This window comes from Rhincodon typus, chromosome 10 (assembly GCF_021869965.1).
Source record: "Rhincodon typus isolate 14 chromosome 10, sRhiTyp1.1, whole genome shotgun sequence".
NCBI classification, from domain to species: domain Eukaryota; kingdom Metazoa; phylum Chordata; class Chondrichthyes; order Orectolobiformes; family Rhincodontidae; genus Rhincodon; species Rhincodon typus.
The window spans coordinates 77,959,219-77,980,082 of NC_063341.1; the positions used below are offsets into that span (position 1 = coordinate 77,959,219).

At 45.5% G+C, this 20,864-nt stretch overlaps 1 protein-coding gene across 2 annotated transcripts in view; it reads left to right on the forward strand.

Moving 5' to 3' along the window:
* Nucleotides 1-1,186: 1,186 nt before the first annotated feature.
* The window catches only part of bcl10 (BCL10 immune signaling adaptor), a 33,472-nt gene continuing 13,794 nt past the window's right edge, over nucleotides 1,187-20,864 (forward strand). For both annotated transcript variants that reach the window (XM_048602408.1, XM_048602409.1), the window contains exon 1: nucleotides 1,187-1,481. In XM_048602408.1, the coding sequence (XP_048458365.1) occupies nucleotides 1,431-1,481 (51 nt within the window). In that variant the 5' untranslated portion in view covers nucleotides 1,187-1,430. The remainder of the gene's footprint in view (nucleotides 1,482-20,864) is intronic.

The following is a 20,864-nucleotide window of genomic DNA, read 5'->3' on the forward strand; positions in this document are numbered from 1 at the left end:
GAGTCCCGTTGAGTTTCTGGTCAATGATAACCCCCAGGGTGTTGATAGTGGGGGATTCAGTGATGGTAACACCATTGAATGTCAAGGGGCAGTGGTTAGATTGTCGTTTATTGGTGATGAGTATAGTGTGGCATTTGTGTGATGCAAATGTCACTTGCCACTTGTCAACCCAAACCTGGGCATTGTCCAGATCTTGTTGCATTTGAACATGGACTGCTTCAGTATAAGATGAGTTGTGAATCGTGCTGAACATTGTGTTAGGTATGACTCCAACCAGTGGAGCGTTTGCCCCCTGATACCCATTGATTGCAGTTTTGCCAGGGCTCCTTGATGCCACACTTCATCGAATGCAGTCTTGATGTCAAGGGCTGTCACTCTCACCTCACCTCTGGAATTCAGCTCTTTTGTCCATGTTTGAACCAAGGCTGTAATGAGGTCAGGAGCGGAGTGGCCCTGGCAGAACCCAAACTGGGCGTCACTGAGCAGGTTATTGCTGAGCAGGTACTGCTTGATAGCGTTGTTAGTGACACCTTCCATCACTTTATTGATGATCGAGAGGAGACTGATGGGGCGGTAATTGGCCGGGTTGGATTTGTCCTGTTTTTTGTGTACAGGACATACTTGGGCAATTTTCCACATTGTCGGGTAGATACCAGTGTTGTAACTGTACTGGAACAGCTTGGCTAGGGGAGCGGCAAGTTCTGGATCATGAGTCTTCAGTACAATTGCCGGAATGTTGTCTGGCGCCATAGCCTTTGCAGTATCCAGTGTCTCCAACCGTTCCTTGATATCACGTGGAGTGAATCGAATTGGCTGAAGACTGGTAGCTGTAATGCTGGGAACCACTGGAGGAGAGGTAGTAAAATGCCAGCAGACTTGCCCAAGGATGATTAGATGGGCTGAACATCCACATATGAATCCTTTTAATGTAACTGTTTTTAATTGCAATCACTTAAAGGTCCACTTTTACAACAGGGCAGAAAAAGGACATTTTTTTTCAGCCAATGAGAGTGTTTTGGGTGAAAAGAGACGTTGTAGTAAAAGCTGGGGCTGGGTTATCCATCCATAATGTGAAGGTGCGGTAAACTTCCGTCTAATGGCCAATTCCTCTCAGTCAGAGTGCACAGTTTCGCTAAACGTGCTTTACGTCAGTGTTAGCAGAGGAAGCTGGCAGAGGTGCGGAAGCTGTAATTGGTTAGACTTTACAACCTTCAGAGAGTGTGTGTCTGTTCAGAAAGAAAACCAGGAAGCAAATGTAGAGTCCAACAATGCAAACATGTAAAAGTTGCTTCAGGTAACTCCGGCCCGGCTCCGTGATCCTCGGGATTGGCACTACCCAGGGGCACCCCCCACCCTACACACACACACACACACACACACACACACGGGCACAGAGAAGCTGCAGGGCTCCCCTCCTGGAACCCACACCCATGGAGGCTGCGCAGCTCACCGAGGACGAGATGGCTGAAATAAAAAAGGAAGTAAGTTTGCTGCCGCTGTTTGAACGAAATGTGAAAGGGGAACGGGGTTTTTTTTTGCCCGTCTCTGGTGCTCATTTGCCCCCTTACAGGGCAGGACAGGTGAGTGGGTCTGAGGCTAGTGGGCACACTGGGGCACTGAGCTGCTCTGCCCAGGCTGGAAGCTGTACCTGGGACACTGCAGTGTGGGTACACCTGGGCACTGAGGCTGGTGTAACTGGGGCACAGGTACACCTGGGCACTGAGGCCGGTGTAACTGGGGCTCAGGTACACCTGGGCACTGAGGCTGGTGTAACTGGGGCTCAGGTACACCTGGGCACTGAGGCCGGTGTAACTGGGGCTCAGGTACACCTGGGCACTGAGGTCTGTGTAACTGGGGCACAGGTACACCCGGATACGTACACCTGGGCACTAAAGCTGGTGGAACTACAGCAGCGTGGATTGGCTCACCTCGGCACAGGTACACCTGGGCTCTGAAACTGGTGTACCTGGGCAGTGGGGAAAGGCCCAGCTGAGCACTGGGAGGTGTCTGATACATGGACAATGCAAGGGTGTAGCTCCTGGGCTGAGAGAGACTCCACAATGTGACTGAACTCAGTGTAGCCTTTATCTGATTAATGTTACAAAAGGTCTAATTGCTGACACTAAGTTTCTTCTGCATTGGGGTTTCAGTTTTATTTTATTTTGCAGTAATGTTTCTCGGAAAACTCAGTATTTTTTTGGAAGTGTCACATGTTGTTCAGCAGCGTAAGGTCTTTTTGCTCTTGAATTAAACTAGCCCGGGTGTCTGTCAGTTAGAGGCATATTGAAATTGGAGTTAACACAGGCATGAGGCTGTGAAAGATCCCTCCCTGCAAGGTGATAATCGAGAAGAGAACTTTAAAATTGAGAAGATATGTACTTTAAAACTATGTATGCCGTTTGCAAAAGGAAAATTTGACATTTTTAACTGTGTTGTGTTTAATTTTTATTCTCCTCTTCTAATGCTGACCTTGGAGAAACATTTTCTTCGTATTTAAAGTTCTCATTCTTGTTTTCCTGTCCATCCATGTCCTTTTTTTGTTATATCTTGTAATCCTTTGCAGCCCAACAATCCTCCCAGCAAACCTGCTGTTTTAATTGCTTCACCATTGCTACCTTTAGCTGCTGAGGCCCTGAACTCCAGAATTCCCTCCATAAAACCCTCTCTTTTTCTCTCTCTCTCTTCCACCTGTTTCGAAACTCTTTAAAACTGAGCTGTTTTGAACAAGCTTTAATTTGCTTGTCCTAACATCTCATGCAGCACTGTCAGAATTTGTTTGATAATTGTTTGTATAGAAACATAGAAAATAGGTGCAAGACTAGGCCTTTTGGCCCTTCGACCCTGCTCCACCATTCAATACAATCATGGCAGATTGTAGAATAGAATTGAATATTCTTTTATTGTCACATGTACTCCAGTACAGGAGTACAGTGAAAAGTATTTACAATGGCTGCCTTTAATGGCACCATCTTAGGTATAAATCTTGGAAACAAAAGGATAAAAGGAAAAGTAGATAACAAGGTGTAGAGCTGGATGAACACAGCAGGCCAAGCAGCATCAGAGGAGCAGGAAGGCTAATGTTTTGGGTCTGGACCCTTCTTCAGAAATGGGGGAGGGGAAGGGGGCTCTGAAATAAATAGAGAGAGAGGGGGAGGCAGATGGAAGATGGATAAAGGAGCAGATAGGTGGAGAGGAGACAGACAGGTCAAAGAGGCGGGGATGGAGCCAGTAAAGGTGAGTATAGGTCGGGAGTTAGGGAGGGGATAGGTCGGTCCAGGAAGGACAGACAGGTCAAGGAGGCGGGATGAGGCTGGTAGGTGGGGGTGGGGCTTGAGATGGAAGGAGTGGATAGGTGGGAGGAAGGACAGACAGGTTAGGGAGGCGGGGACAAGCTGGGCTGGTTTTGGGATGCGGTAGGGGGAGGGGAGATTTTGAAGCTTGTGAAATCCACATTGATACCATTGGGCTGCAGGGTTCCCAAGCGGAATATGAGTTGCTGTTCCTGCAACCTTCGGGTGGCATCGTTGTGGCACTGCAGGAGGCCCAGGATGGACATGTCGTCCAAGGAGTGGGAGGGGGATGTGAAATAGTTCGCGACTGGGAGGTGCAGTCGTTTGGCGCAAACCGAGCGTAGGTGTTCCACAAAGCGGTCCCTGAGTCTCCGCTTGGTTTCCCCGATGTAGAGGATACACGATTCTCCAGCATCGGTAGTTCCCACCATCTCTAAAAGGAAAAGTAGTAGTATTACTTACTGTGACTAAAAAAAGTTAGAAATAAGATAGTTAAAGGATTGACATTACAGTCCGCTAAAGAATTTCAAATAGCAGCAGCTCAGCACATGCTTTGCCTGCCATGTCAGAGCCCAGTCCAACAACTATCCCGCTCCGCTCCAAGCTTCCAGTCTGCTGCGCACTGGCACTCAGCATCACCGTGGTACACCGTGCTGCTCCAGGCCCTCGCTACCCACCTTCCCTCACACCCCCCCCCCCCGCACCCCCCCCGGCCCCCCCCCCCCCCCCCCCCCCCCCCCCGCCCCCCTCCCCCCCCCTGCGCTGCCCCCGCCCTCGCCCCCCCCCCCCCCGCCAGCCCTAAAAACTATATCTAAATCCTTCTTAAAAATTTTTTAATGTTTTTACCTCAACTGCTTTCTGTAGCAGAATACCCTACAGGCCCCCACTCTCTGGGTGAACACATTTCTCCTTGTTTCAGTCCTAAATGGCCTACCCCGGTATTGTTAGACTGTGACCCCCTGGTTTTGGGCTGTCTGGTCATTGGGAGCACCCTTCCTGTGTTTATTGTGTGTGGTTTTGTGAGAATTGGTAGATTTCTATGAGCTCCCTCCTCAATCTTCCAAACTCCTTTGAATGTAGTCCTAACTGATCCAGTCTGTCTTCGAATGTAAGTCCTGTCATACCAGGAATCAGTCTAGTAAACCTTCATTGTACTCCGTGTCTAGCCAGGACATCCTTCCTAAGGAGACCAAAACTGCACACAGTATTCCAGGTCTGGTCTTATCAAGGCCCTAATTGCAGAAAGACATCTCTGCTCCTGTACTTAAATCCTCTTGCGGTAAAGGCCAAAATATTGCTTGTATGAAGTGGCTTTGGTTTTTTTTTAACCATGTTTAAGACACTATATCAATGCAAGTTATTGACAACTTCAGCAACTTAAAAAGTATTACCTTGCTCTTTTTCCAAATTTTATTCATGAAAATATGATTGGTCGAAGGATTATTCATGTATAAGTGACATTGTTCTTTTGTCACCAACATTGGACAGACCTTGATGATAGAGTTGATGGTCAGAGAATGGAGAAAGTGTACAATAATGAAATGTGGGTCAGATTCATTTCCAGGGCCGAGCGGTCAGCTATCATTGAAAGGATTGAACCTCGTCACTGATTAAGGTCATTCACAGAACAAGTAAAATGAAATCGAAACAGTTACATTTTGATAGTGCCTTTCCCCACCCACAGGATATCCCATAATGTTTTAGAATTAGAATTAGGATTACTGTCACAGATATTGACAAGTGTAGTAAGAAGTGTACAAAGTCTGTACTTCTGGCGCCATCTGAGGTACAAAGGTACCTCGGTACAGGATGTTAGGAATAAGTTTTGGTAAAGATCTGTATAAGTTACTAAGTGAGAATAACATATTAGGAATAAGTTAGAAAAATAAGGAATTAAAAATTTCAGCATTACAGCCCTTCAAGCAGACCACCCTGGCCTGCTCGGGCCTCCAGCCCGCTCCAACTGAACTCAACAGCTAATGGCCCACTGAGTTCCTGAGTCCAGGCTCCGTGTCTCCTGAAGTCAGGAGTCCTTGGTCTGTCACTGCCACCACTGCTGCCAACAGCCCTCCGACACCGCTCCGGCTTCCCCATGACATCAGAAGATGAAAGAAAAAGGCAGAAAAGGGGAGAGAGAGAGAGAAGGAAGGATGCGGCCTGCCTGGAGTATACAGTCTCAGGAGCCCTAACACTCCCTGCCATGCCATCGCCACCATCTTGGACCATTTTGCCAGCAGTGCAGTAATTTGTAATATGCTCATTGCTCACAGCGTAATTGCAAAATGATGTTCAGCAAGCTCTCACAAACAACAATGTGACGATGACCAGAAGACACAGGAGCAGAAGTTGGCTATTCAGCCCATCAAGTCTGCTCCACCATTCAATGAGATTATGGCTGATCTGATCATCCTCAACTCCATTTTCCTGTTGTTTCCCCATAACCCTTGGTTCCCTTACTACCTCTCTATCTCAGCCTTGAATATACTTAATGACCCAGACTCGACAGCTCTCTGTGGTAAAAAAATTCCACAGATTTACTACCCTCTGAGAGAAGAAATTCCTCCTCATCTCTATCTTAAATGTGTGACCCCCTCACTCTGAGATGAAGCCCTCTGGTCCCAGACTCTCCGACCAGGGGAAAAGACCTTCCCATATCTACCCTGTCAAGTCCTGTATGTTTCAATAAGGTCATCTATCATCCTTCTGTACTCCAATTCGTACAGACCCAATCTATTCAGCGTCTTCTCATAAGACAGTCCCTCCATACAGGTTCTTGGCCGGGTGAACCTTCTCTGGACCGTCTCCAATGCCAATCTATCTTTCCTTAGATAAGGGGCCTAAAGCTAGTCGGAGTATTCCAGCTGTGGTCTCACCAGTGCCTCATATATTTTTAGCAAAACCAGCCTACTGTTATACTCCATTCCCTTTGAAATGAAGGCCAACATTCCTTTTGCTTTCCCTATTGCCTGCTGAAGTTGACTAGATTTTAATTCAGTTCAAAATGGAGTTAGAATTTTGATCAATGAGGGAGTCAAGTGTTATTGTGTGTGTGTGCGTGAGTGTGAGAGAGAGTGAGTGTGTGTGTGTGAGTGTGAGAGAGGGGGTGTGTGTGTGTATGTGTGTGAGTGTGTGCGTGAGTGCGAGAGGGAAAGAGAGAGAGAGTGAGCGAGGGTTGGGGCGTGCAGACAATGAGACCATAACCAGACCGTCCATAATCTTATTGAATGATGGAGTAGGCTTCAAGAGTCGAATGGCCTGTCCCTGGTCCTATGGCCCATGTTATAAACTTGTGTTTATTGGTGTTGATTGAGGAACAAAAATTGGCCAGGCCACCAGAGAGAGTTCCTCGGCTCTTCTTCAGAATAGGGTCAGAGGGATCTTTGCTGTCCACCTGAGAGGGTAGGCAGGGTCACAGTTCAACATCTCAGCCGTGAGTTGAGTTTTCCCTCCAGTTCTGGCCTACACACTTCAGGGACAATCCTAGAGAGGGTGCAGAGGAGATTTTCCTGAGTGGTTCCAGGATTGGGGAGGGTTTTCGCAAGAAGTTTAACTTGGAGCAGCTCGGCACACCTTCTCAAGGACAGTTAGAAATGGACAATAAAATGCTAATCTGGCCAACGATGCCCAGCAAACTTTTAAAAAGAATTGGGGTTGTTTCCCTTGGAGCAAAGGCAAGGGGAGACTTGATAAATGTTTCAGGCTAATAAATGTTTAAGGCTGAGATGGATAGACTCATGATTAGCCAGGGAATCAAGGGTTATGGGGAAAGAGCATGAGTGTGGATGTGAGGAATGTTCATTAGCCACGACCCAATGAATGGTGGAGCAGTTACATGGAGGTGAATGGCCTACTCCTCTTCCTATTTCTTTACAATCTTATGATTTTAAAGATTTGGGCTGTATTTGAATAAGGCAGAACAAGGGAAAACTGTCCCTATTAGCTGATGATAGGAAGACTGGGAGTCACAGATTTGACGTTTGAGGTGCAGCGCGGGATGTGAGGAAGAGCTGTTTCGCACAGTGAGTGGTAATGATCTGGAACTCATTGAACGTGAGAGTGACACAAACAGAGACAGCAAATGATTTCAAAACACAATTGGGATGGCACTTCAGGAAACTAAACTTGCAGCAGCTATGGGATAGTATGGGTGAATGGGGCTGACTGGATTTGTTCTATAGAGAGCCATCCTGGTCTGGATGGGCTATTTCAAGCCCCTCCAGCTGGTAAATGGCTGTCTCTTGGGACTGCACTGCTGTGTTAACTTTCTGTGCTCAAATCACTGAGTGTGGAACCTAAACTCACAGCCCTCTGACTCAGAGGCAAGAAACTGCTATTCACTGAATCACACTAAAACATAATGAGCTGACTCAATAACAGTTTAAATCAGGGATAAAGGCTTCTACAGGTTGTAGATATGCAAATTAATGAAGTAGTGACGCATACATCGTATGATCAATTTTAAAGAAAAGCCAACAAAATGCTGGGACTAAAAGCAGAATCCTGTGGGTGCTGGATATCAGGAACAAATAGCGAAAGCTGGAGAAACTCAGCATCCGTGGAGAGAGAGAGACATAGTGTTAATGTTTCAAGTCTTCAGAACTGACAGGTGTTAGAAATGGGCTCTTTTTTTAACATTTTCAACAGAGGCAGAGTGGGAGCAAGAGGGTAGAAAGGGGAAAAAAACAGAGGATTTAATTCTAGAGGGACTGAATTGAAAAGGAGCAAGGTTATGTCAAACTTTTATAGAAACTTGGTTAGAACAGATTTGTTTTGTAGTAACTTCACATTGTGGCAATGCAGAAGAAAAGATTACAAGGATTAGTAGCAGAAATGAGAGGCTATAATATATTTGTTAAAATTGAACAGACTGGGGCTATTCTGTTTCCCACTCCACCACTTTTGCAGGCAGCAAGTTCCAGATTACAACCACTCACTTCTCTCTCTTTGGTAGGGGTCTTTAAAATTATGGCTGTTTCATTTTGTAGCTGGATACAGAAAATATGTCCACTGGGCAGGGTATTCAAAAATTAGGAGCTGCAAATATAAGGTATTCAATAATGGTCAGTGGGGCAAGATAGTGGTTATCTCATTGACCTGGTAATGCAGAGGACCAGGCTTAAGACCTGGGGAACACCACCACCTTTTCCAGAGAACTTAGGGATTGGTACTAACTGATGCCCAGCCAGTGAAACTTGTTTGCTTTTGTTTAAAATTGGCTTTATAAATCAAAAAAAAAGTTTAAACCTCACCAACTGTGGACTTAAGATTCAATCAACAAATGTGAAAAATTAAACCAGTCTTAGTGACGGTAACCATGACAACGATGATCGTTGTTGCATTAATCCATCTGGTTCACTAATGTCCTTTAGGGAAGGAAATCTGCCATCCTTACCTGGTCTGGTCTACATGTGACTCCAGACCCACAGCAATGTGGCTGACACTTTAACTGTTCCCTGAAATGGACAGGCAGGCCACTCAGTTCAGGGACAATTAGGGATGGGCCACAACTGTTGGCCCCACCAATATAGTCCACATCCCATGCAGGAGTTTTGTAAAATGCTCTTAAATTATCAGGGGAATCAGGGAAAATGATTTCACTACCTAGAGTGTGGGATTAATCTCGAACTGACTAGCAGGAGGTCTGGTTGATGTAAACAGAACAGGTACATTTAACAAGGTGCAGAGCTGGATGAACACAGCAGGCCAAGCAGCATCATAGGAGCAGAAAGGCCGCCATAGGGTTAGGGTTAACCGTATGATGCTGTTGGCCTGCTGTGTTCATCCAGCTCTGCACCTTGTTGTCTCGGATTCTCCAGCATCTGCAGTTCCTACTATCTCAGGTACATTTAACAGAAAGCTACACAACAGGAATTTCCAAATCTGAACTTCTACCATCTGAAAGAGCAAAGGGCAGCAGATGCATGAGGACTCCACCACTGCCCAGGTCTCCTCCAAGCCATACGCCATCAAACAATGGAGAATGTGGACTCATTCTATGCCAAATGTTCAGCAGCACAGCTCCATTTTTTTTTGCAATTAGGCCATAATAAGACCATAAGACATAGGAGCAGAAATTGCAGCCCAATGGTATCAATGTGGATTTCACAAGCTTCAAAATCTCCCCTCCCCCTAACGCATCCCAAAACCAGCCCAGCTCATCCCCGCCTCCCTAACTTGTTCTTCCTCCCACCTATCCCCTCCTCCCACCTCAAGCCCCACCCCCATTTCCTACCTACTAACCTCATCCCGCCCCCTTGACCTGTCCGTCCTCCCTGGACTGACCTATCTCCTCCCTACCTCCCCACCTACACTCACCTTTACTGGCTCCATCCCTGCCTCTTTGACCTGTCTGTTTCCTCTCCACCTATCTTCTCCTCTATCCATCTTCCATCCGCCTCCCCCTCTCTTCCTATTTATTTCAGCACACCCTTCCCCTCCCCCATTTCTGATGAAGGGTCTAGGCCCAAAACATCAGCCTTCCTGCTCCTATGATGCTGCTTGGCCTGCTGTGTTCATCCAGCTCTACAACTTGTTATCTTAGAGCAGAAATTAGGCCATTGACCCCATCGAGTCTGCTCCGCCATTCAATCATGGCTGATAAGTTCCTCAACCTCATTCTCCCGCTTTCTCCCCTTGATCCCCTTGACAATCAAGAACCTATCTATCTCAGTCTTAAATGTACTCAATGACCTGGCCTCCACAGCCTTCTGTGGCAGTGAATTCCATCGATTCACCACTCTCTGGCAGAAGAAGTTTCTCCTTATCTCCATTCTAAAAGGTCTTCCCTTTACTCTAAGGCTGTGCCCTCGGGTGCTAGTCTCTCCTACCAATGGAAGCATCTTCCCAACATCCAGTCTGTCCAGGCCGTTCAGTATTCTGTAAGTTTCAATTAGACCCACCCCCCACCAGCCCCGCTCATCCTTCTAAACTCCATTGAGTATAGACCCTGAGTCCTCAAATGTTCCTCATATGTTAAGCTATTCATTCCTGGGGCCATTCTCGTGAACCTCCTCTGAACCCGCTCCAGGGCCAGACATCCTTCCTGAGGATGTCCATCAATTGTCCACCAATCTCCCTGACCATGTTAATGACCCACTCTCAAACTCCAGAGAGACAACACTGCAGCAATTGTGTTGGCTCCAAAGCATTGCCCACATTATGGCTGGTTTATTGCATGTAGCAGGGAAGTTATTTGTGAGTATTTATATCTTCAGGAGGCCTGTAGTATACCCTGTTTCTTTGAACCTATTTTTGTGTAGTTAAGGACTTATTATTGAAAAGTTTCCCTGTTTGTCACTTGTTAAACATGAATGATGGATGGACGAGTTGAAACTGAAGTGTTCATATTTACAAAAGAGATTATGGTGTGATTTTGTTGTTTTCTTTAGATTCTGTTAGTTTCTGATGATATATATCCATTTGATAGGGGTTTTCAGGATCAGGGTAGATGGGGGGAATTTTAGAGGGAGAAATTGAGAAAAGAAGGCATAGATTAAGGTAATTGGCAAAAGAAGCAATGGTGACGTGAGTGGGATTATCTTCATGAGCCAGTGTTTAGGGTCTGGAACACTCAGCCTGGAAATTAGGCAGAGGTAGATTCAGTCATAGAGTCATGCAGCACGGAAACAGGCCAATGGGCTTAACATGTCCATGCTGACCAGGTTTCCTAAACCAAACTAGCCCATTTGCCTGCATTTGGTCCATATCCCTATAAAACCCTTCCTATTCGTGTACCTGTCCAAATGCTTTTGAAATGTTGCAAGTGTACCTGCCTCTACCATTTCCTCCAGTAGTTCATTCCATACACACACCACCCTCTGCCTGAAAATGTTGTCCCTCAGGTCCCTTTTAAATCTTTCCCCTCTTGTCCTAAACCTATGCCCTCTAGTTTTGGACTCCCCTACCCTGGAGAAAAAGACCTTGGCTATTCACCCTATCTATGCCCCACATGACTTTATAGACCTCTATAAGGTCACCCCTCGGTCGCCTGCGCTCCTGGAGGGAGAAAAGTCCCAGCCTATCCAACCTTTCCTTGTAACTCAAACCTTTCAATCTTGGTGACATCCTTTCTCTGCACCCTTTTCCACTCTAATAACATCCTTCCTGTAGCAAGCTGGCCAGAAATGTACGTGGTACTCCAAATGTGGTTTTACCAATGTCTTGTGTAGCTGTAACATGACATCCCAACTCCTGTACTCAATGCTTTGACCAATGAAGGCAAGCATGCCAAATGCCTTCCTCACCACTCTGTCCAAACGAGGTATTTAAGAGGAAATTGCGTTATTACCTGAAAAGGCAGGGTTACAAGAAAAAGACTGGGAGGGGTGGAAGGAGCTCTTCTCAAAGCTGGCACACACCAGATGGGCCAAGTGGCCTCCTTATTGCTGTGACAAGTCTGATTCTGGAACTTTCCATGTCATGTGACCCTGGCAGAACGGGCACAGCTTGTGGTCTGATGTCTGAGTTGTGTTAACAGCAAATTGTTAAAAGCAGACTCTGGGTCAGGTTCCCACTTCGGTTCCTCATTTTCATTCATCTTTTAGTCACCCAGTTTGTCAAAAGAAGGTTAATTTAAAAAGGAGCCCTACTCTTGTGCATTCCTTTGGCCTCCCAGATTAGAAATAAGAGGTGAGCCAAAAAAAAATTGAAGTAAAATAAGAGGTATATGTGTCAGTCTCGGAACTGTGACCTGTTGTCAGACATTCTCATTGGGGAACATCTGTAAGGCTGAGATTATCGTGATTAGCACATTTAGCAAGCTGGTCACGCCACCAGGAGGCTGGGTAAGTGTGGGCAGGCAGTGCAGGAGTTCCCTATGTGTCAGTCCCCTCCCAAACAGGGATACCCGTGTTCAATACTGCTGGGGGTGGGGGCTGGCCTCTCAGGGCAAAAACATCAGCAGCGGCCAGATCAGTGGCACCATGACTGGCACTGTTGTAGAGCAGGGAGGGTCTGAGCCCATGACAGGGGACTCTATAGTCAAGGACACAGGCAGGCATTTCTGTGGCCACAAGCGAGACTCCAGGATGATGTGTTGCCTCCCTGGTACCAGGGTCAATGGCGTGTCTTTTTAGGCACTGGATGTTCTAAATGGGGAGGGTGAGCAGCCAAAGGTTGTGGTCCACATTGGTACAAACACCACAGGGAGGAAGAGAGATAAGGTCCTGCAAAGAGAGTCGGGGAGTTAGGTCATAAACTGAACAGCAGGACCTCTAGGGTTGTAATCTTGGGATTACTCCCCCTGTGCCGGTGAGGCTAGGAATAGGAAGGTAGTACAGTTACATACATGGCCAACGAGCTGGTGTAGGAGGGAGGAATTCAGGTATGTGGATCATTAGGATGTCTTCCAGGGGCAGGAGCAACCTGTACAAGAAGGATGGGTTGCACCTAGACTGGAGGGGCACCTATACTCTGGCAGGGAGGTTTGCTAGTGCCACACAGGAGGGTTTAAACTAGTGCGGCGGGGGATGGGAAGCAGAGCAGCAGGTCAGCAGGGAAAATGATTGAGATGGAGTCAGGGACTAAGGTCAGTAAAGCTGAGAGGAAGAACAGATAGGGAGAGGTTACTGAACATGGCAGGACTGGGGTCTGAGGCATGTTGTTTTAATATGAGGAGTACGACAGGGTAAGGCAGATGAATTTAGAGCTTGATCTAATACATATAACTATGATGTTGTAGGTATTACAGAAACATGGTTGAGAGAGGGACAAGATCGGCAGCTTAATGTTGTGGGATTTAGATGTTTCAGGTGAGAGAGAAGGATGTAAAAGAGGTGGGGGGAGTTAAGTTACTGATAAGGGAGAATATTACAGTTGAACTGAGGGAGGACACCTTGGAGGGCTCATTCAGCAAGGCCATTTGGGTAGGGCTCAGGAATAGGAAAGGTGCAATTGCTTTGATGGGGTCGTACTACAGGCTTCCCAATAGCCAATGCATGACGGAGGAACAGATGTGCAGACACACTGTGGGAAAAGTGTAAAAATAACAGGATAATTGTTATGGGGAAGGTTGTGTCCCATAAACTGGATTGAGATTTTTGAGGAAGTGACGAAGGTGATTGATGAGGGCAGGGTGGTAGATGTTGTCTGCGTGGATTTTAGCAAGGCCTTTGACAAGATCCCTTATGGCAGGCTGGTACAAAAGATGAACTCACATGGAATCCATGGTGAGCTGGTAAAATGGATTCAGAAATAGCTTTGACATAGAAAAGACAGAGAGCAGCGGTGGAAGGGTGTTTCTTAGATTGGAGATCTGTGACCAGTGGTGTTCCACAGGGACAAGCGCTGGGACCCCCTGTTGTTTGTAAAACGTATTAATAATTTGGGGGAGAGTGTAGGTAGCCTGATTATTAAGTTTTGCAGGTGACACAAACAGTAGGGGAGCTGTGGACAGTGAGGAGGATTGCCAGAGAATACAGCAGGATATAGGCCAGTTGGAGGCATGGGTAGAAACATGGCAGATGCAGTTTAATCCGAACAAATGCGAGGTGATGCATTTTGGAAGATCTACTGCGGGAGGGAAGTATATTGTAAATGGTAGAACCTTTAATAGCATCAACATACAGAGGAATCTACATATGCAGTTCCCACAATTCCCTGAAAGTGGTGACACAAGTGGATAAGGTGGTCAAGAAGTAGTATGATATGCTTGTCTTCATCAGTTGGGGTATAGAGTAGATAAATTGATAAGCCATGTTGCAGCTTTCTTTTACTTTATTCATTCATGGGATCAGGGCATCGCTGGCTAGGTAGCATTTATTGCCCATCCCTAATTGCCCAGAGGGCAGTTCAGAGTCAACCACATTGCTGTGGTTCTGGAGTCAAATGTCGGCCAGACTAGGTAAGGATGGCAGTTTCCTTCCCTAAAGGACATTAGTGAACCAGATGGGTTTTTCCACCAATTGACAATGGGCTCACAGTCATCATTGGATTCTTAATTCCAGATAATTATTGAATTCAAATTCCACCATCTGCTGTGGCGGGATTCGAACCCTGGTCCCCAGAACATTATCTGGGTCTCTGGATTAGCAGGCCAGCAATAATACCACTAGGCCGTTCCCTCCCCTGTATAGAACTTTAGTCAGGCCACATTTGGAATATTGTGTACAGTTCTGATCGCCACACTACAAGAAGGATTTGGAGGTTTTGGAGTGGGTACAGAAAAGGTTCACTGGATATTGCCTGGTTTGGAGTGTATTAGGCATGAGGAGAGATTGGACAAACTTGGTTTGTTTGCACTTGAACATCGAAGAATGAGAGGTGACCTGAGAGAAGTTTACAAAATTATGCAAGGCATGGGTAGAATGGATAGTCGGAGTCTTTTTCCCAGGGTAGGAATGTCAATTACTGGGGGACATAGGTTTAACCTAAAAGGGCTAAGTTTAAAGGAGATGTGAGAGACAGGTTTTTTTTACATAGAGAGTTGTAAGTGCCAGGAATGTGCTGCCACAGGAGGTGGTGGAGGTGGATACAATAGCAATGTTTAAGAGGCATCTTGACAGATACATGAATAGGCAGGGAACAGAGGGATAAGGCCCGTGTACAGGCAAAAAGTTTTTAGTTTAGAAAGGTTTCATGTGTCAGTACAGTGTTGGTGGGCTGAAGGGCCTGTTCCAATGCTCTACTGTTCTTTGTTTAGAAGTTGAGAGGGTCTTTATCTGCAACACACATGACTAGGGGATAGTTCTGTGACTGTGTAGCACAATAACTCTTGAACCTAGGCTGGTACACAAAACTTCCAACCCTACTAGCACACTCTAGTACCATTGAAACAGGATTATTCGCCCCTCCCCTTGTGTATTCTTCAAAGGGAAATGTGTAAAAGGTGTCTGCAGTTTGGGACACAGTCCACGGAATGTTGAGCAGGGCATTGCCAGCTCCTCAGTATCTTTGTAGTCGCAAGCGAGCGCAGTCCAAACTGATCTGAAGTTTCTTTGGCAGCTTTAAGTGTTGCAGCCCATTGGTTCTGCACAGCTTTGTGAACCAGCTACTGAATTGATACCTTCTGTAATTTTGTCTGTGCAGCAGTCCAATTAAAATACACATTTTGGAATTGAGAGCAAAAAATGCCTGTATATTTTGGGATTCTGATTTATCTAGCTGACACAACAGAAAGAATTCCATTTCATTACTTGCCAACAGTGAGTGATAGCCATCAGGCTGTCTTTGAAATATCTGAAGAATGTGAGTGGAACGTAAATGTACAGAACTGACATCTGCCATTCATGGAAAATATATCTCTGCTCATTGTTCACTGCCACAAGTCCCATCAAGCATATGCTGACTGTCTGTGGAGTCAACTTAATTCTGAGAAATAATTGCCTAAAATCAAATTTTAAAATGGTAATTGTCCTTTTTTTCAGTCAATAATTAATCATAAGAGTCTAATTACTCCAGAACAATTACTGAAACAACACACTTGCACAGATTAGAAATAAGAGGTGTCCAAAAAGAATAAAGTAAAATAGAAGTGATTTGGATCAGTCTCTAAATAAAGATGTTTCATTTTCACAGTCCAATATTTACGGTGAAGTTTCTTTTACCATGAAGTTCCTTTTATGGTGAAATGGTGTGAGTAAAATGTTCACTTGATATGTCAGCCCTCCTGAGTTCCCGTGTGCTACTGTACTGTGAAAACGTCAAGGGGACTACAGAGACAATTGGCCCGTCAGAAAATTATTGTCAAACCACAAAGGGTCACAGAGTCTTCCTAGTCAGGGAAATGGAGTTTTTAAACCACAGGAAGACTTACTTTAAAAGCAGGATACATCTGATAAAATTCTCAGCATTTCATTGAAGCAACTGCTTGAACAGCTTGTTTTCCTGTTTTTGTTTGCCCTGAATTTTTCCCATCCTTCCCTCATACCTCATTTTTTTAAAAATTGCTTTAGTCGTACTTACTTCACATGTGCATCACCAGCTCATTGGAGCAATGTGCAGGAACAAATTTACAAAAGAGGTACAAAAGTTAGACAGCAGTTGTGATTGGAGATTTTATTTGTCCTAATATAAATTGGGATAGTAACAGTGTGAAGGGCAGAGAGGGGCAGGAGTTCTGAGAGAGTGTACAGGAGAGTTTTGCTTTGATTGGGATGTTTGGTTCTGGATGATTGATTATGGGCAGTCCAGGGATGGAGGAGGTGTGTAGAAGCAGAATGCTGCAGATGTTGTGAATCTGATATGAAAACAGAGGGTGCTGGAAAGGCTCCACGGACACAGGATTATCCATGTTGCAAGGAACAGAATTGGCAAAGTGTAATACCACCTACTGAGGTGTGTTTGGAGATGGCATAAACATTTAATCAGGGTCGGAAAGAGGTCAGGCCCACTTAGGACTAGGAAGCCTCAACAACAATTGAGATCCTTTCGTGGACAGTTAATACACATTTAAGAGTCTTATCTGCCCACCACCAAAAAAATGCCATAAGTCAGGAAAATATTGCTTTTGTTTGCAGAGAATGCGCTGCTGTGTATGAATATGTTGCTTTCAGCAAGCATAAATGAGTCATGTTACTAGTTTGACTGTTTATGTAAGTTGGTGGTTAGTTTTAGCTCTGAATGCATTGAGGAATGCTCAGCAAGTGTCAGTAGTTGGGAAAGTGATATTGCAGAGAAATAAACTCTCTCACGTCTATTTCCTGGGCAGAGGGCCCTTATTGTCAAGCAGGGAGGTGATGACCTAGTGGTATTATTGCTGGACTGTTAATCCAGAGACCCAGATAATGTTCTGGGGACTGGGGTTTGAATCCCACCACAGCGGGTGGTGGAATTTCATTTCAACAAATATCTGGAATTAAGAGTCAAACGATGACCATGAATCCACTGTCAATTGTTGGAAAAATTGTTGGTTCACTAATGTCCTTAAGGGAAATCTGCCATCCTTACCTGGTCTGGCCTACATGTGACTCCAGACCCACAGCAATGTGGTTGACTCTGAACTGCCCTCTGGGCAGTTAGGGATGGGCAATAAACGCTGCCTGGTCAGCAACGCCCTGGTGAATGAATAAAGGGGAAAAAAAAGTTACTGCTTGATTGACTCTTCCAGGCCCTGAGAGTCTCCTGACTTTTCTTCTGACTCCCCAACATGCCACCCCCACCCTTGCTCCAGCCAGTGAACCTCCACACCACAATCCCAGTCTGGCCGTAACTCCCCAATGGCTCCTTGTGACCTGGAGGAAAATCCACACTGCATCTCAGATCGAGCTTTCGTTGGAACTGATAGTCAGCCAATCACATCAACAGTAGATGTTTCAATAGAATCCCTATGGTGTGGAACCAGGCCATTCAGCCCATCAATTCCACACAGGCCCTCTGAACCCACCCTTTCGCTGCGTTTCCATGGCTAACCCACCTAGCCTTCAATACCATGGAGCAATATACCACGGTCAATCCATCTAACCCATACATCTTTGGACTGTGGGAGGAAACCCATACAGACACAGGGAGAACGTGCAAACTCCACACAGACAGATGCCGGGGGCTGGAATCGAACCTGGGTCTGTGGTGCTATGAGGCAGCAGTGCTAACCACTGAGCCACTGAGCCACTGTGCCTCCTGTTTTGTTTTGGGTGTCACAGGCTGAAGGCAGTCTGTACCCTACGATCCCAATCCTGGGTGTGTTTATGGCTACACTAACATCCAATTTAAGACAATAAGTCAGGTTTATAATGTGGCTCGTTCACAGATGCTAGAGGTGACAAACACAAGAACTTGTTCCCTTCAGACACAAGAACTTGTTCTCTTCAAACAAAAGGGACATGTTCAGATCCTGAGTCTTTTTTAACTATGTGGGACCTTGGGCAGCCTATAATTCCCTGCTGCATTCTCTATGACAGTACCTTGGCAGGTTATAGTCATATCACCAAGCAAACAGCTGCCTCTTCTCCCTCAGTATAAATTGTTGTGATCCTTTGAAATTTGGCATTCTTGCATTTGTCCTGATGAGTGCAAGATAAACAGCTTCAACAGTATTTTCCTTTTCTCAGCTTCTGTCCTATCAAGTGACTGCTCAGGTCAAACAGGCTGTTCGGCCCTTCAAGTCTGTGCTGATCATCATGCCCTAACTAACTAAAACACAAACCTTCTGCCCTTATTCGGTCCGTATCCCTCTATTCCCTCCCAATTCATGTAACCATCCAGATGCCTCTTAAATGTCGCCAATGTGCCTGCTCTGGCAGTGCATTCCAGGCTTTCCTACTGCTCTCTGCGTGAGAAACTTCCCTCGCACATCTCCCTGAAACTTTCCCCTCTCACCTTGAACTTGTGCCCCCTTGTAACTGAAACATCAACCCTGAGAAAAAGCCTCTGACTATCCACCCTATCTGTGCTCATTATTTTTTAGACATCTATCAGTTCTCCTCTCAACCGCCGTCTTTCTAGTGAAAACAATCCTAGTCTTTTTAAGAGACAACACAGTGTGGAACTGGAGGAACATAATGGGCTGGTCCCAAAACATCAGCTTTCCTGCTCCTCTGATGCTGTGTTCCTCTAGCTTCACACTTTGTTATCTCTGACTCCAGCATCTGCAGTTCTTACTATCTCCTAGTCTTTTTAACCTTTCCTCATAGCCAATGCCCTAGAGACCGGGCAATATCCTAGTGAACCTTCTCTGCACTCTCTCCAAAACTTCCACGTCCATCTGGTAATGTGGTGACCAAAACAGCACACAATACTCCAAATGCAGCCTAACAAGGGTTTACATAGCTGCAGCATGGTTTGCCAACTCTTGTACTCCATGCCCAGGCCAATGAAAGCAAGCATGCCAAGTGCATTCTTAATCACTTTGGCCATCTGTGTTGCCATTTTTAGGAAACTGTAGACCTGCACGCCCAGATCCGACTGTATGTTAATGTTCCTAAGGGTTCTGCCATTTGATCGTCTTGAAAGTGTAAAATTTATTCACTAATTGGGAAATGGGCAAGAACACTTGTTTAACTTGTCATTTGAACTCCGTGACAAAACGGTTTTCCCCGTCATTGCTGTTTCCTGTCAGGTGAGCTTAGGTCAGACATTCCCCACCCCTATTCCCATAAGTAACCTCATGCTCTAAATTTGGTAAAAGCTTCAATTACATTTGATTGGATGTAATCAACCGCTTTTTAAAAATACAAATTATCCTCTTGTGTCATTTCTTCCCTTCATTGATTTACAAACTGTTCAAGAAGTGGAACCTTGCATTTTCTAGACAAGGATAGTTTCTGGACTGAATGCCCCACTGGGGACTGTAGCTTTGATATGTTACTTAATGAGTATAATTCAGATTGAGATTGGTTGGTCTTTGTCAGACTATGCATCCTCTCATTAATAATTCATCTGGTTCATTTTGTTTCTTCGCATTGTTCAAAAATTTTTGGCTGCAACTCAACAATTTCTTGAATGAATACTTTGCAAATACTTTACCTCATTTATCTTTCAATTTAGAGACCACGATCGAACATCAGCTCGCCCTCCTGAGACCACAAACAGAATGTCAAGGCCACTTTAACACTGTGACAATAAGCACGCTGCACAAATCTCCCATCTGTGATTTGATTAAATTTAATTCCATTAAGTTGGTCAGGGAGTTGCCTCTGATTATTTTCTGTTGTAATATCACAAGATTGAAAATGTGCAAGGGCTGAAGGTCCCCCTTCTCCAATTTTTGGAAAGTTGTGCTGACTGAGGGACTGTCATTTGAGCCATAGAGATATACAGCATGGAAGCAGACTGTTCAGTCCAACTCATCCATGCTGACCAGATATCTGAAACTGATCTAGTCCCATTTGCGAGCATTTGACTCATATCCCTCTAAATCCTTCATATTCATGTACTCATCCAGATGCCTTTTGAATGTTGTAATTGTACCAGCCTCCACTACTTCCTCTGGCAGTTCACTCCATAAATGCGCCACCCTCTGCATGAAAAAGTTGCCCCTTAGGTCCCTGATAAATCTTCCCCCTCTCACCTTAAACCTATGCCCTCTAGTTTTGGACTCCCCCACCCCAGGGAAAACACCTTGTCTATTTACCCTATCCGTGCCCCTCATGATTTTATAAATCTCTATAAGGTCACCCCTCAGCCTCCAACGTTCCAGGGAAAATTGCCCCAGCCTATTCAGCCTCTCCCTGTAGCTCAAACCCTCCAGCCCTGGCAACATCCTTGTAAATCCTTTCTGAACCCTTTCATGTTTCACAACACCCTTCCTATAGCAGGGGGACCAGAATTGCATGCAGTATTCCAATAGTAGCCTAACCAATGTTCTGTACAGCCTCAATGTGACATCCCAACTCCTATTCTCAATGTATTGACCAATAAAGACAAGCATACCAAATGCCTTCTTCACTATCCTGTCTACTTGGGACTCCACTTTCAAGGAACTGTGAACCTGCACTCCAAGGTCTCTTTGTTCAGCAACACTCCCCAGGACCTTACCATTAAGTGTGTAAGCCCTGCCCTGATTTGCATTTCCAAAATTTAGTGAGGACAACAGACACTGGTAATGGAGATAGTAGGAACTGCCGATGCTGGAGAATCTGAGATAACAAGGTGTAGAGCTGGATGAACACAGCAGGTCAAGCAGCATCAGAGGAGCAGGAA